General features: G+C 37.6%; 2 protein-coding genes across 3 annotated transcripts in view; both read right to left on the bottom strand.

Annotated features, from left to right (window-relative positions):
* Positions 1–646: 646 nt before the first annotated feature.
* LOC131146092 (protein MOS2) lies at positions 647–3,077 on the bottom strand. 2 transcript variants are annotated; one of them, XM_058095385.1, is made up of 2 exons: positions 2,842–3,077; positions 647–2,550 (listed from the first exon to the last, which is right to left on the bottom strand). In XM_058095385.1, the coding sequence occupies exon 2, from the start codon at positions 2,464–2,466 to the stop codon at positions 931–933; it is 1,536 nt and encodes a 511-aa protein (XP_057951368.1). In that variant the 5' UTR covers positions 2,467–2,550; positions 2,842–3,077; the 3' UTR covers positions 647–930. The 2 variants fall into 2 exon arrangements, with proteins under 2 accessions (XP_057951368.1, XP_057951369.1); XM_058095386.1 differs by having other exon boundaries at positions 2,847–2,992.
* Positions 3,078–3,402: 325 nt separating this feature from the next.
* The window catches only part of LOC131146090 (uncharacterized), a 35,483-nt gene continuing 21,657 nt past the window's right edge, over positions 3,403–17,228 (bottom strand). The window contains exons 7-9 of the mRNA XM_058095383.1: positions 4,868–4,959; positions 4,096–4,155; positions 3,403–3,979 (exon numbers count right to left, since the gene is read on the bottom strand). Coding sequence (XP_057951366.1) covers positions 3,710–3,979; positions 4,096–4,155; positions 4,868–4,959 — 422 coding nt within the window. The 3' untranslated portion in view covers positions 3,403–3,709. The remainder of the gene's footprint in view (positions 3,980–4,095; positions 4,156–4,867; positions 4,960–17,228) is intronic.

Raw genomic sequence — 17,228 nt, 5'->3', positions numbered from 1 at the left:
CTCCCCAAAAAATATATGTAGCATTACAAATTTTTCATTAACATATCCATATATAAGCATACCCCTAACATTCAACATTTTAGAGCATGTGTTATACTACAACCCGTTCCCATTCCATGAACCAGTGCATTCCACATTCTAAGTAACATTGGCTTTGAACGTGTAGTAGATAATAAGACAAGGGAAGGATGGCTAGAATAGTTTGGACTTTGGAGACTTGCAACATCAACCTTAAATGTAAAAAGTATAATTTTATGGGACCTTAGCACATGTGCTGTGGAATATCAAATTGAATATTTTGCAGAAATAAAAGGTCTCTGTGACTCTGAATTGTATAGCATTCCCACAGTTTAGCAATATCAAAGCATCCAGTATCTCATTTTAAACCATTAGAGATTCCAAGAAGTAGTCAGCAAGAAGAGCCTACACCATGAAAAGCATTATAAGAAACTACAAGACAAGCCTGAATAAAATAATGATATGTAAGTATAACTTTTGGGACCTTAGCACATATGCTTTTTTCCTCTTTTTTTTCCCCAGTTCCATGAGGTTTTGAAGATAAAATTGAATATTTTAGTGAAAGTCTCCATGCCTCTAAATTGTATACATCCACGGTCCCCATAGTATAACAATACTAAGACATCCATTATCTCATTAGAACCTCTTTTTATAAATGTGATTCGAATCCAACAAATAGTTAGTGAGAAGAACTTACATCTTAAATACTACTACAAGAAAACACATAACAAGCCTGATTTAAAATAAGGATATGAAATTCTTTAACCAGAACATACAGGTAATTGATTTCTTTGTCTCAATCCAGAATACAGGATCTGATCAGCCATCATGGTAACTAATCAGGTAGTTAAAAGTACCTTCAATCTGAAAAACAATCCATCTCTGGGAAAATGCTGCAGGAACACAAAAGCATTAGTAGTCCAAAGAGCTAGGATCTCCAACATACTCTGCAATTTGTTCAAGGTGCACATTCAGTAACACATGGCTATCTATATCTTGGACAACACCAGTTTCTTCATGTAAATCCTTCTCCACAAGGTTCCCCAAGACACCCTTATGCTTTCCATACAGAATAAGAACTCGACCTCCTCGGCATGGAAGTGCTGTCTCCAAAAGCCCTTGATCCACACGTTCAATGAGCTCTCCACTGTGATCCATGGATATGTCACAGGTTTTCGGTCCAACAACATCTACAACCTTACCTTTTTTCAAGTATAGCCTTCCTCCAAGATCTTTACTAATTATCCGGACACGAATATCACTAGTAAGCCATGAAGTCGGTGTTGCCCTCTTTTCTTTGTTCTGGATATTGGATTGGTATGAAGTGCCATGGTCATTTTTCACTTCCTTGACCCTTCTTCCCTCTTCCCTACTGCGTTTGTTATCTTTCCTTTTGTCCTCCCCTCCCCCTTCCCGTCTTTCTCTATGCTTATGACCACTTGATGAATCCTTATGCTCATTTGCACCTCGAATATCTAACTCTTTCAATTTCTTCAGGCACTTCTCTTCCTCAATAGAACCTAACTTTGCAACCTCATGAATATGCAGGGTCACTTCCTTTCCACTCCTTGCAAGCTTCAAAGAAACCAAAGGAGCATCAGAATCTGCACACAATAGATCCAAAACTTTCCCCTTTGAACCTGCATCCCGGCCGTCAAGTATTCTAACAACTCTACCAACAGAAAGCCATTTAGGGCAACGAGAACCTCTCCCAGCAACATGCTGACCGTCTAAAACTACATTGCACCCCTTTAGCTGGCTATCGGGCATATCAGGTATAAATCCTAATCCTTCCTTTCCAGTCCTTTTATTGAACTGGTACACCTTCACATCTTTCTTTGTGTTTCTTCCAATCCCTCGCCCTTCATACCATCCGTAGCCAGCCAGCAGCGCCGCACCAAAACCCTCAACAGGTACATCATCGAACTCTGCAAACCCACGATCCTCAGGCAATGTCCTCAGGTCATCTTTCAGTTTCTGCAATAGCATACCCTCCACTCCTGAAGCAAATTGCTGGGGGGCGTCAGCATCAACGCCATCATCGCCATTAGATGATTTTGTCCCATTAATGACGATCGCACCCCCATTCCCCTTGAAATTCTGCCTCAGATTTAAACCGTAGGACATGCCAGAATCATCAGCCACATCCCCAGCTAGGGACGGAGCTTCGGCCTCAAAACGGAGTTCGGAATCATCGCTCGTAGGACGAAGGGGGATATCGAGATTTCTCATCTTCTTCTCGGGTCTCCACTCGTTCTGCTTTGGAGGGATTATGAGCTTCTTAGGCTGGCTGTCAGCTAGGGTTTTGGAGGGTTCAAACTCTGTCACGTATTCGTGCGCAGTGTTCTCTTTGTCGTCCTTGGACGAGCTTTCTTCGTTGAAGTTCCGCGATGCCCTAATGTTAGGCCTCGAAGATTGTTTGGGAGCGAGAGAAAACGATAGTTTCATGGTTGGTTTGGAGCTCAGCCTTCGCCTTCGGAGCTATAAAAAGTGAATTGCGCTCTTACCAAATCACAAAAAGCAGCACAAGATCTGATCAAAGCAAAAACAGCTAAAGTAAATCCAAAGCCTAAGGCATCAACATTCCAAACAATTAAAACAAACCAAAATCATTGTCCCAGCTGTTCAAATCACCGCGTGAGAAATTAATATAGACTAAACTAAGCAAAACGATAAAGGGAAGCGGGAAACAGATAACGGGAACTCGAGATCATCTGAAAATAAGAAGTATGTCGGCAAGAGGCAATGATGGATAAGCAGCAAATCGTAAAAAGAGCAGGCCCAGGAGGGCTTCAGACTGAGAGAGGGAGACAGTTTGCTCACCGTACCAAGAAGAGAAGGAGGGAGCTCCGGATGGCCACCAAAAAAAGACGGGGGGTGGGGGAGGCGGGGGAGGAAGCAGTGCTGTGGTTAGCGGAAAGACCTAGGCGGCTACGCCAGAAGGTGTTTCCTGAGTTGAAAAGTTACGGTTAGAGCTCCAGAATTCCTATTAATGCTTCTAATAGATTTTAGGGGGTGAAAATGTAACTATAATTGTGTTTGACATTTTTCCATGTTACATGCTTTGCATAAATTTACAAAATATAAATACTTGCTGCTGAATTAATTAATTTGATTAATTAATCAAATTCACTGAATGGACTGCATGCTTATCCCTAATTATATTAGTTGAGATCAGCATATGTTAATGCCTTTATTTTGTATTTGGATTTGAGTGGACTTTTTGTTTATGTAGATGAGTTTAATGTAGATGAGTGAGTAATTACATGCCCCAAATAAAATCTCATTAGCTGCGCATTTAAGGGTTATTTAAAAAAAAAAAAAGTATATGCCCCCATTTAAAATAGATAAAAAAATTAAAAATAAAAAAGAAGATATTCTCTCTGTTGAACTTAGCAAGAAAATTTCCATTAAAAGGAAAGGCAGTAACATTTTGCTTTGCTTGAAAATTATCTCTCCAGTTCTGCACTTCTTCTATTTCCAAAAAAAAAACATTAAAAAAATCCGCAGGTCCAAAATAGATCCCACAAAAAAGGTAGAATAACATCCCCTTGTCAACATCTAAAGAAATTAGACAAATTTAAAAAAAAAAGTAGAGCAAGTAGTCACTACCCCCCCCCCCCCGGCCCCGCCGCCCCCAATGCAATCGATCAATGTGGTTGGCATCAAATCAAATCAACTTTTGTTGTCTTCATTCATTCTTTGGCCTTTGAAGTGAAAAACTTGTATCGCTAAGATGACCTGCTGCGGTCGTAGCCGTGGGACCCTGGCCATCATCTCTAGCTTCTGAGGCACCCTCAGCGTCAACATCACCCTTGTAATTCTCGGTTACCATAGGATTAAAAACCTCGTGTGAGCCGACCCCAGAAGATCTACCAATCAGGCTTTTGTATATACCCAGAGCTTGAGCCATCATGCTGGAAGGATTGGCAGCGGTGCTAGGAAGCAGCATTGTAGTGCTCTAAAAACCAAACCCAAAAATGAAGGGAAAATTAGTAAAAGTAGTGAGCAGAAGAGGGAGGGGGAAAAGGGATTTCTCTAGTAAATCGAACACAGAATTCACGCGGAGCATTTTACCTCCTTGGCAATCTTGCTAAAGGCTTGGATATACTGCTCAGCAATTCTCAGACTCGCCGCCTGCAAACCACACGACGCAATCATGAACCCAAATGGAAATTAAATATGATCGTGAAATTATGCAAGTGGTCAGGTTGGACTACTAAAACAATAATGAGCACTTTTCCTATCCTAGTTTGACCAATGAAAATTTTCATTGTCTGGTTGGACCCAACCTCTGCAAGTAATAAACAGATATTCAAGAATGAAATTGTTTCATTAAAGTAAAATCTAAATTAGAAATACATAGAGAAACTTTAGAATCTAGAAATTTTAGAATGAACAATATATATATAGTTATATATTGGATTAGACTATTAGGCAGCTAAAAAACAACATATTTAAAAAATAAAAGTTACCAAAATTTGAATTTTATGGTTGACTAATATAACCTTAAAATATAAATTAAGGAATGAACATATACGTAGTAGGTTGTGGTAGGAATGCAAAGGTCTCATGATGTCAAAACACCCTAAACCAGAACTCAAAATGCAATTACCTAAGCATTCGTACTACACTGGCATGCAGTAGAGAGCAATATAATATCACATAGACCGCTTTTATATCAAAATTCAGAATTTACATGGTTAAAAGAATGCATGCAATATATACAAATACATACACACACACACACACACACATATGATATCGTGTGTATATATAAAGAGAGAGGGAGATGGAAAACATGCAAACTAAAATACCGCAAAAGCAATTTAGTATGACAAAGGACGACCTCTACACCTCCACTTTCTTTAAGAGCCTGCGAAACAAGAGTTATTCCAGATGCTGTTGCTTCTGCAATAGCAAGGATGGCTTCTGCTTCACCTGAAAAAAATATATATAAACAATTTGATGAACAAGAATGGGAAATGACAAGCGCAAGGGACAAAATTACTTATAAGGAGCATCACATTATCATAACCCTAGTATATTTCCAGCAATTTAGATGAGCTAAGGCCTAGAATAGTATAGCTCCAGGATCAAGAAAAATGAACCAGACCATTATCTCATGTGAGACACTCAACTCAATTTGCAATTGGTAAATAAGAAAACAAAAAATACCCAATTTTATCATGTATATAAATAAAATTTAATAAAGATTTGGTTCATCCCACACAGAACACCTTTTCATCAATACCATATAAAGCTTTGCCCATGTGTTGCATTCTTATACAACATATATGGTCTGCCACAAAGCATGCAACATTATATTTTCATGCAATTGAATGCATCAATGTATTAGCATTATCATCATCCCAAGCTAATTGCACATGATCGCTACCTATCTCCCCATTTCCCCCCTGGCTTTAGTGTCATCATGGTGGCTGTAGGTCATGAAAGAAGAGAACCACAGTCATTCAGTCCAGATCAAAGGGAAAACCTTCGACCTGAGGCTGGATAGCGTGGGATAGGGAAAGTTTGTCTTCATGCTGGACCTGAACCCTAAACATAATCAATGGCTGAAATTATCTTCATAATCAGTGAAGTGGTTCCTAGAGGAGTTATCATCGGTGTTTGGAAGGTTGGATAGGGGTTATCAGAGCATTTGAATTGGTAGCACCACATGATGGTTGGCAATTCGAATGATGACAGTGGGGAAGTTCCTAGAGTTAGGGTTAGGTTGGAATGACAAGCATTATTCAGTTTTTGTCCCCACAGGATCAGATGGAAAGGATTGGAGAGGATTTAAGAAGGGGTTTGTGCAATGGTTCCTGTTATTGATGAGGGACTACAGAAATTTAATCACTCATGGAAGTAATAAGGTCTGAGATTGGTGATGCCGGTTGTGAGGCCTGGCTGTGCATCCAGATGCTGCTAGAGTTTCTTCTAAGGATGATCATGTAGAGAAGAAAGTGGAATGGACTGCTTCGTGCAACGAATAGGGTTGCGGCCTGCGGATCCAAGGGAAATGGTGTGAACTTGGAATGGTTAGGCCGGGTATTACTCATATTTCACTGAATCTAGGCCAGATTTTCAGCAGTGTATCAGATCCAATATATAGAAATGGGCCTACCTCAGGCCCAAAAAGCTAATCCACAGCAGGTCCATTTATCTCAGGCTCGGCTGCTTGGACCTGATAGCAATCAGGCACAAATATTAGGAGAAAAATTTTTAAATCTGCAGCCTATGGATTCTGCCCCTTCACTGAAGTAAATCAACCTCCTATCTTCTGGTTCACAGATGGAGAAACTGAGGCAGATACCCCTCCTCACTGCGAAGAGATTACAGTCCAGCTAAGTTTGAAGGACAAAAGCCAGTAAAAACATGGTTTTGAATGTAGCAGCAGATGTCAAAGCTCACGATTCAGATCGAAGGGAAGACCTTCAACTTGAGACTGGACAAGGTGGGAGATATTCAGTTTATGTTCGTGTTTGGGAGAAACCCCTCTCAGACTAGATGGATTAAACTTTCGAAGAGGCAATTCTATGGTTTGCCAATGGTCTTGCAGATTTCGTTCAGTTGGTTAAGGGTTCTTGAAAGGTCTGTATGGGAAATAGCTGTATTGGATGTTGATTAAGTGGACTAGGGTGGGGTAGTTTTTGGAGTTAGGGTTGGGATGGAACGGTAAGATTTTCTATGTGGTTTTTCCTGATGGCGCAAAAGAGGTTGGCTGGTGCAGCTTTGCAAGCAAGTTCCAAAAAGGGAAGCAGGCTGTTGTCAATTGGATAGATGCCATGTGCATCCGATGTGGGGCTGAGCTCAAGTCGAAGGTTGCGGAGGAGCTGATGCCAAAAGTTCTCCATTCAAAGACAAACGTTTGTACTGCTCAGGTGGCCAGGGTTACAGTAAGGGAAGAGGAGGATAAAAGGTCTGGGCTGGGCTGATTAGTTATTGTAAAATGGGCTTATTACTTATTAAAAGAACAGGGCCATTGTGTTTAGGGCCTTTTTCCAGATGCCCATCCGAAGAGAAAGGGTGATTGGGCCAATCATAATGGGCAGGCCCAACACTCAATCCCTAATATGCAGGTGGAGAATATAAGGAAGAAGGATCTTCACCCATCGGTAAACGAAGGTCAAAATCTCTCTCCAGGTCCCCAAGATTCATTTGGAACAGATCATATCATTGAGCAATTACAGGATGCCAGTAGCTCAATTTCAGTGAAGTCTTTTGACTATAAAGAGAAAATAATTAGAAGTGTCAAAATGGTTGAAGATTCTAGTTTTGCAGAGGGGCAAGAGGATGCTACAGCAAAGGTTTACAAAGGGGGTGTTTTGGAAAGGAAATCTGATGCCTCAGACCTAAGGCAGAGGAATCTAAGGGTCCCAAGGTTCATACTCTCGTTGGAAATTTGCGCTGATGGGTGCAGGAAGGAAAAATTGTCCAAAGAAAAGAGAACGCATTCGGGTGAGGTAGTGCGAAACATTTTGAAGATGAATTTAAAAGGAGAGTGAAGTATTGTGGAAGACATATATGCTAAGAAGACGGACAAATTTTGTGATGGGCTTAGCAAAGGAAAGGAAGTAACAAGATGGGGGGGATTTATCAGATAATGAAAACGACAGTCTCAGTGAGTTTGATTATGATGGGGTTTACCATTGGATGAAATTAGGAAACAATATGGATATGTTTCTGATTCCAGTGACATTTTAGGGACTTGTCATCTGTACAGCCATCTCCCTTGGAAGTATTGGAGGGGGTTGCTAAATTCGAACAAGATAGTGATTAATGATCTGCAGCGCAAGACCGAAATTTTACCAACACCAGTGGAGGAGATTTCAAGGAAGGATTTAGAAGTCAAAGATCTTATGGATAAATTGGCTTTAAAATTTTGAAATCCTGGAGGAAATGAAGTGCATTTTGATGGGTGTAAGAACAGAGCTAAAAAGGGCCAGAGAGTAGCTAATTTGAAGTGTTCGGTGAATTATGAAGGAAAAGGATTGAAGAGGTGATTCCCTGGTTAATTGTTTATTTGTTATTTTTACTTTTTTATTTTTATTTTATTTTATTTTTATGGGGTGGACCTCTTGTCCTCTTTCGTTTTAACTTCTCTTTCTCTATCTAATATAACTTCTTTTATTATATAAAAAAAAAAAAAAACAAACAGGTTTGTGAAAGCCAGAAAGGGAGTCTGAGCAAATTTGCAGAGAGAAATTGAAAAACAACAGAGCCTAAGTGTTAAGACTGTTGACAAGGGGGGGTGTTGCTAAGGAACTAGAAGCTAGTGCGAACAACATTCAAGGAAAAATGATGGTTCCAGGGGGGAAAATTTTTATATGAGTAAATCAGATAATTTAGAGGACAAAAATTGTGTGCTTGGAGGCAGTACAGGTGGGTGTGGAAATGAGGGAAAGAATTGAGGAGGGAGGGTCTTCTGGTAGAACAGTGCCAAAGTTTTTAAGGAGAGATTCAGAAGGAATGTTATGTATTGTGGAAGATCCAAATGCTCTGAGGGCTGCAATTAGCAAGAGGGGGAGCAAAGGAAAAGAGAAGAAGAAACAGGGGTCCCCTCAGATAATAATAGTGAAGTTCTTGGTGAGTTTGACTGTGATGGGGTTTGCTTTTGGATGAAATTCAGGAACAATAAGGATATGGTTTCACCTCTTCTGGGAACAATATGCATATGGTTTCAACTCTTCTGGTTTACTTGGGGGATTCATTGTATCTGCCTCCATCTCCAATGGAAGGTTTGGAGGGGGGATTCCTATTTTTGATGATAGTGGTATGGACAATAAGCTAAAATGCAAGGATGGAATTCTGCCTACCCCTATGGAGGAGACTTCTGAGAATAATTTTTTAGAAGCACAACAATTGATGGATGTGATTGGTTTATGACTGTCTAATGCTGGAGGTAATGAAGTTCATCTTGATGGTGGTAAAAGGCAAAAAAGGGCCAGAGTGAACAAGCTAATTTGAAGTGTCTGGTGAACTACAATAGAAAGGGTCTAAAAGGGGTTTTCTTAGTTAATTCCTTTTTTTAAGGATTGCCCGTCCTCATCTAGGTTGTAATTTCTCCTTTCTCTTTCTAATATATCTTCTTTTTTAATAAAAAAAAAATGATGATAAAAAGCCCAGATGTTACAAGTTAGAGGAATTTAATAATGAGCGTTTAACATAGAATAGATCAAATATTACAAAGTATTTTATTATCTATGAGTTTTTTTATATATGAAACCAAAAGAATGGAAAAGGCAAACAAAATGTCACAAGCATAAATTATCTTCAGCTCTTTCTTTTCTTTTACGCTAGAGAATAAGGATAAAGACACTATCATCGAATGCATAGTCTTCAACATAGAAAGGTGTGAAGAAAATTAAAATAACAACGGATTTTGAAATATAACAAAAAAATAAATAAACAATTCAACAGCAGCAGTAACAACAGCAACAAACCAAGCCATAAATCCCACCCTAAGTGAGGTCAGCTACACGAATACCTTTTTACCATGGATTCATGGGCAATCTGCTCCAACAATTTAAGGGCTAGCAAATCCTTACCATCTCACTTCACCTTTTTCAGGCCTACCCCTACCCCTTCTACTGCCACTAGCAGTAACTAGCACACTCATGAACTATATGACCTGTGCTGCACATGCCCAAGCCAGCCGCACCTCCCTTATCTTCTCTCTTACAGGAACTATGGGCAACTAACCACAAAATTCATTCTTTAATTTATCTTAAGTTATACCACTCATCCACTTTAGAATTCTTATTTTGACAGCTTTTACTTTTGAGCAATGCAATTGTACACAGGCTTGTGACCAACGCAGGCCCATATGACAGCAGCAGAGTGGAACAAGAATGTGGGCCTCACTCTGCTTCACCCACTCTGCTGCTGCTGCTGCAACATGGGCTGTGATGGCCAAGGTCCCTGACTCTTTAGCATTTTTCTTTACTTTTGGAATATGTTATTACTTGATTGCGCAACATTTTTATTCATATAGCTTATATCCATTCTATAAAACTTTCCTGCTAATTTTAAGGGTATTGTATGGTCATACAACACACCCGAAGCACTTCTCCAATCTACCCATCTTGCTTCAAACTCTATGTATAACTACTACAACATCTTCTTTGATTTCTATTTCAACTTGCATAATAGATCTAGAGGTATTGAAATCTAGTTATCCTATTAATTTCTTGACCATTAGCCTCAATTTGCCAAACATCTCAACCTTCAACCTCCCTCCCAGCCTCTAGCTGCAGACTCAACGAAAATCGCAGCAATGGTCTTGGTTGAAGGCTCAGATCCCTAGCGAGATTAGTGACACTCGCAATACTCTTTCAAACGCTTGAACCCTCCCTATCAAAGGCTTGAAGGCCTAGCTCCTTCGCTCTTTCTCGAAGGCTTGCTGCTTCCCACCTTTCATTCAACTTCAAGTTTGGCTGCTGTCGGAAACTCTTCCCCCAAAGGTCAGCGACGACAGTAAAGGAGGACTCTTGAAGGCTCTTCCTGCTTCCTAGACACAACTATAGCAGTATTTAAACTGAGGACTACGATGGTTCTCTCTCTCTCTCTCTCGCAAAGGACTCTCACTCACTCTCCTTGCTCTCTCGATCAAGATCATGGTGCTGTTAGCTATTGACAATGGGGATTCGTTCAGTCTAGATCAAAGGAAAATCCTTCATTCTGAGATGGATAGAATAGGGAGGGAAGGTTGGAGTTTTGTTCGTCCTTGACAAGAATAAGAAGCGCAGCCAATGGGTTCAATTTTCTTCAGCTGCAACAAAATGGTTCTCAAAGGGATTTTCATCTCTTGCTGGAAGTTTAAGCAAGGGTTTTTGTAGCTCAAGGGTGGGTTTTGCTCATTATTGGATGGTGATTCATGTGAGAAGGGCAGGGATATTTCTAGAATTAGGGCATGGATGAAGAGGCAGAAGATATTCTTTGTCCCTAAAGGGTCCAAAGGAGATGGGTGATCTTGGATTGGGAAAGAGTTCAATGTTTTGGTGAACTCTTGTTTGTTAGGCAAATAGGCATTGATCGAGTTGATAGTAAAAACAGTAATGCTAATCGATCTTGGAGTCCGACAGTATCAGGAAAAACTTATGCTTATGGAGATTGTTCAATTCCTAATGATGACGTTTGCTTGATCCCTAAGGATGAGCCAGAGATGGTGTGAGTTTGGTGTGGGGAAAGATGCAAGAGGAGAACCTGCCAACATCTTTGCATGATCAATCGACATATATAAGGGAGAAGGTTCCAGCATAAGATGCTAGATCAGAGGAGGCTAGACCAAAGGTGGTTAGGATGTTCAGCATGAACGATAGGATAATGAAGGTCGGGTTGGATGGGCCGGGGCCTTTGACAATTAATTTAGACATGGGTCAGCTGTTTGAGAGCAATAAGGGCCTTTCAAAATTTCTAACATCCTGTTGGTCAAGGAGGCGCAAGAGCAGAATTTTGATTCTATATTGGGCCAGTTTAGAGGAGAAAATCAGCAGGGTGAATCACTGTTGGACCAATCAAAAGGGCAGACCCAAATGCTTAGTCAGGTTTCTAGTCAAGAAGAAGTCCTTTTTATACAAATCTATTAGGCTACAAGAGGGTTGCATTAGGTAGCTGACATCCAACATAAAATTTGTCAAATTACTATGATATGAATCTTTACCAAATATTAGCTAGTGCGTCCCCTACGAGCAACACGTTGCACTTGTACCATCCGGGTATAGCGAAAAGCAGACGAGGGTAAGCTAGGTCATCGTCCCGTAGCGAGTGTCGTGTTGGCGCCCGGGTACGGTGTCAAATATGCGAGGGTTCCTGCATCATTCTGGATGTGGACAGGTGAAGAAGTTAGTTCAGGAAACTAGGATTAGATGAGCAACTTGGAATATAGGGATACTATGGGTAAAAGCATGGAAATTGTGGACACAATGATTAGAAAAAAAATTAATATAATTTGTCTTCAAGAAACTAGATGGGTGGGGGAGAAAGCTAGAAAAATTGATAAATCAAAATTTAAACTTTGATACACTGGAAAAGAAAAACATAAGAATGGAGTAGAAACCATAGTAGACAAAAACTTAAAAGATAGCGTTGTTGATGTAAATAGAGTAGGGGATAGAATCATAAAAATCGAGATGGTATTAAGCCACGAGATAATAAATGTCATTAGTGCTTATGCTCCTCAAGTAGGCTTAGCAGAAAATCTTAAAAGACAATTTTGGGAAGATATGGATAGTATTATACAAGACATACCAAAGACTAAGAAAATATTTATAGGAGATATAAATGGACACGTTGGAAGGGATAATAAAGGTTATGAGAAGATACATAAAGGATATGGATATAAAGACAAAAATGAGCATGGGGAGATGACCTTAGACTTCTCTATGTCATATGATTTTATTATAATGAATACTTGGTTTAAGAAGAGAGAAGAACACTTGGTAACCTTTAAAAGTGGACAAAATAGAAGCCAAATGGATTTTTTTTAACTAGGAGGGTAGATCCTTTATCATACAAGGATTGTAAAGTTATTCCAAATTAAAACCTAACCACACAACATAGAGTCTTAGTATTAGACATATGTATTAAAAAAAGGAAGAAAAAGGATAAAATACACTAGTGTAAGAGAACTAGATGGTGGAACCTAAAGGTAGAAAATATAATAAAATTTAAACATAAAATGATCAAAGATGGGGATTGTACTTATAAGGATGGGATAGATACAAATACTTTTTGGAGCAGATTAGCTAGCTCTATTAAAGATATAGCAAAAGAGATTTTAGGTGAATCAAGAGAAAGATTCACGAATAACAAAGAAGTTGGCTATGGGATAAAGATGTCCAAAAGGCTATAAAAACAAAAAAGAATTTGGTACAAAACGTGGCAAAAATGTAGAAACAGAGATAACTTTGAAAAGTATAGGGAGGCAAGAAAAGATGCAAAAAGGGGCGTTAGTAAAGCTAAATATAGATCATTTAATAGTTCGTATGATAGATTAGATACAAAATAAGGAGAAAGAGATATATTTAAACTTGTTAAAGCTAGAGAAAAGAAGAGTAAGGACTTAGGAAATGTAAAATGTATAAAAAGTGAGGATGATATTGTCTTGGTTAAGGACGAAGACATAAAAGATAGATGGCGAAGTTACTTTAGTAAGTTATTTAATGAAAACCAAATAGAAGGCTTAAACTTAGAATTGACAAATGAGGAAAACACTAAAAATATGAGATTTATTTGCAAAATTAGAGTTAATGAGTTTGCACTAAAAAACATGAAAAATGGAAAAGGTATAGGATCGGATAACATCCCAAATGAAGTTGGGAAATGCTTAGGTGATAACGGAATTATATGGTTAACTAATTTATTTAACACAATTATAAAAACTAAGAAAATGTCAGATAAATGGAGGAAAAGCACTTTAATACCAATATAAAAAAATAAGAGAGATATTCAAAATTGTAATAACTATCATGGAATTAAACTTATGAGTCATACGATGAAACTGTAGGAAATGGTAGTTGAACAAAGATTAAGGCAAGAAACGAAAGTCTCAGAAAATCAATTTGGTTTTGCTTGGGAGATCTACCACAGAAGCTATATATCTTTTAAGACGATTAATGGAAAAGTTAAGGGAAAAAAAGAGGGATGTGCATATGGTATTTATTGACTTAGAGAAAGCATACGATAGGGTACCTAGAGAAGTTTTATGGTGGTTTTAGAAAAAAATGGTATATGTAGTAGGTATACTGATGTCATTAACGATATGTACATGGAGTAATGACAAGTGTAAGGACTATAGATGGAGACACTAGAGAATTTCCAATCACCGTAGGTGTACATCAAAGATCTGCTTTAAGTCCTTATCTTTTTGCTTTAGTGATGGGCCAACTGATTAAGAACAATCAAAATGAGGTGCCATGGTGTATGTTGTTTGTAAATGATATTATAATAATTGATGAACCTAGGGGCGGAGTAGAGGCTAAGTTAGAATACTAGAGGGAAGCTTTGGAATCTAGAGGCCTTAAGATAAGTAGAAATAAGACAAAATATATAAAATGTAATTTCAATAATGGTCAAAGGAATATTGGAGACAAAGTTAAACTTGATGATGAAGAAATAAATAGCACTTGTAGATTTCGATACCTTAGATCTATTATGCAAGCTGAAGGAGAAATTGAAGATGATGTGATGCATATAGTTAAAGCAGGTTGGATAAAATGGAGAAGTACTTCAAGTGTGCTTTGTGATCATAGAATACCCTTAAAATTAAAAGGAAAGTTTTATAGGACGGCTATAAAACCAGCTATGCTATATGGATCAGAATGTTGGGCGACGTAAAAACAGAACATCCAAAATGTAAAAAATTGTTGAGATGAGAATGCTTAGATGGATGAATGGTATAACACTGAAAGATAAATTAAGGAATGAACATATTCACGGTAAGTTGGGTGTAACTCCTACAGAAGATAAGATAAGGGAGGGACGACTCAAATGGAATGGACACTTGCAACGTAGGCCACATAGTGCACCTGCGAGGAAGAGTGACTTAGTGTGGGGGACAGTAGAAGGGGTAGGGATAGACCAAAAATAATTTGGGAGGAGATAGTAAGGATTTAATATCCTTGAATCTATCAAAAGAAATGGTCCATAATCACATAAATTGGCGAAAAAGGATTCATATAGCCGACCCCACCTAGTGGGACTAAGACTTGGTTTTTTTGTTGTTGTTGTTGTTGTTGTTGTGGAGCTGAAAATCAAGACTTTATTATTGGTTCGGAAGGGAATTATAATGATAAGGGAGTCTAGTCAAATAATGTGAAGAGATTGAAAGGTTTATGCTTGTTGCAAGTGCAATTGGGTTTTGAAAGGAGGAAGAATTTTGAAGATAATTGAGATTCTTTTGGTGGAAAAAAACAAAAACAAAAAAAAATCTTAACAAAGATTCTAAAGGTTTTTTTAGTATAGTGGAGGAGCCAATTGTTGAGAGTATTAATATAGGGAAGGATGGTGAAAGATGGGGGGATGTTTCGAAGGATGATAGTGAAGGAAGTAGTGATGTTGAATGTGAAAAGGCTTTTGGATCAAATTTGGGAGTAGCAAGGATTTTTTTTTTTATTTTTTTTTCCAACTCTTCTTTTGGTTGTCTCAGGGATTTATCTTATATGCCGCATCATTTTTGAGGACGATGTTTCTAAAGAACTGAAAATGAAAGATGGAATTTTGTCCAATCCAATTCAAGAATATGCTGAGAAAGACATTCAAACTCAAAATTTGTTGGATAGCTTGGGCCTCACATAGTCTGATCATGGATGAAATGAAGTTCTGCTTGATGGTGGTAAATCAAAGGCAAAAAAGGGTCGAAGGGAATTAGCGAATTTGAAGTGTTTGGTGAACTATGATGGGAACATATTATAAAGGGGCTTCTTTTATTTTTGTTTTTTCATTTTTATTATTTTATTTTTTCTTACTGCTCTTTGATTTTGTTTTTCTTTTTCTTTATAAGGATTTAGTATCCTCAGTCTAGTTGTACATTCTATTTCTTAATATATCTTCTTTTATTATTGAAAAAGAAAAAAAAATCTTTTGACCATCAATTTTAACTTTTGTCAACACCAAATTTTGTCCAAAAGTGCCGACAAATAAGAGTTGCATGGTGAATCCTAAAAAAGAAACCTAAAGAAGATAAAAACTCTAATTACAATACGCAGATGATTGGAAAGCAGAGTTGCCACCTTTATTTTTTTGAAGGAAAAAACCCTAAGAGATCTACGAATAAGAGAAAAGGATTCAGGAGTACACTTGTGCGTAAAGAAGGGGGTTGACTAACCATTCTAAGGGAGATCAGTCAACCAACACCCTTATCAACACCCATTCAAAGAACGATTACTGCTGAGTATATGTGTATGTGCACCTTAGAAGAAAAGGAAAAGAAGGAAGAAAGAATCCCTATTTCGATCCTTCAATGAAAGAACATCATCCTCTTCCACACGATAAAGTTAAAAACACTAATATACTCTTGTTTGAAAAGCGGTGACCTCAAGAATATGAGATTCGATTTGATTGAAATCAAAGGATTTAAATATGATTGAATTTGAAAATTGACATGTTTTGAAAAGAATGAGGTAATAGAGAGATTTGATTTGCAATCAAATTAAAGACGAGATTTGATTTGATTGAAATCAAAGGATTTAAAGATGATTGGATTTGAAAACCAACTTGTTTTGAAAAGAATGGAGTTATGGAGTGATTTGATTTGCAATCAAATTAATATGATGAGATCTAAATTGATTAAAATCAAAGGATTAAAGAGGATTGGATTTGAAAACTAACATGCTTTAGAAAGAATGGAATGATAGAGAGATTTGATTTGCAATCAAATTAAAGATAAAATTTGAATTGATTGAAATCAAAGAATCAAAGAGGATCAAAAAGTAAGAAGTAATAGAGAGATTTGATTTGCAATGAATCAAAGATGAGATAATTTGAAAGAGGATATTTGATTGGATTTGAAATTCATCAAAAAGGTAAAAATTTCGAAATGAGAATCTTTGAAAAAGGAAAAAATTTTGAAAAATGCAAATAGGGTTTCATCATCAGCCAGATCGAAAATAGTTTGAAATCATTTTGGAGAGTTCTTCTTTTAAAAAGTTAATATTTTTTAAAACAAGAAGAGTATTCCATGTTTACCCCTCATGCTTCAATTCCATCGGTGTAAGCAACTACTTCCATTCACCCATACGGGCTTAAAGAAGAATGCTTTACCATGCCTAAAGAAGGAAGAGAGAAAAACACCATAAATTGGGACTCTCTCACCCGTCCCATCATAAGTCGGGTTGAAATCACAATGGCCAATAAGGAGAAACCCTATCTTCTAAGATGAGACCACAAGCACACTTAAAACTCCAATTTTACACAAGTAAGGTGAGCAAGCACAACAAAAGGTCAAAAACTGCAAGTAAGATTACTATGCATATATGCAATCTAGGCTAAATGCAGATAAAAAGGAACTTTCTCTTGATTTCCAAAAAAAAAAAAATCCAAATACTTTTGGCTTTTGTTGACTTTTTCAATTTTATTTTTTTTTAGAATTTTAAATGCTTTTTCCAATTTTTTTTAGGAATTTTTAAAGATTTATTTGCATTTTTTGCATTTTTAGCAATTTATTGCAAATAAAAAATTAAATAAATAAATAAATAAAACAATAA

Source organism: Malania oleifera, chromosome 13 (genome assembly GCF_029873635.1).
Source record: "Malania oleifera isolate guangnan ecotype guangnan chromosome 13, ASM2987363v1, whole genome shotgun sequence".
In the NCBI taxonomy this organism is placed as follows: domain Eukaryota; kingdom Viridiplantae; phylum Streptophyta; class Magnoliopsida; order Santalales; family Ximeniaceae; genus Malania; species Malania oleifera.
This window is presented reverse-complemented; position numbering and strand designations above follow the sequence as displayed.

Excerpts from the sequence above, each read along its gene's own strand:
- LOC131146092 (XM_058095385.1), bottom strand. The coding sequence starts at position 2,466 with ATGAAACTATCGTTTTCTCTCGCTCCCAAACAATCTTCGAGGCCTAAC.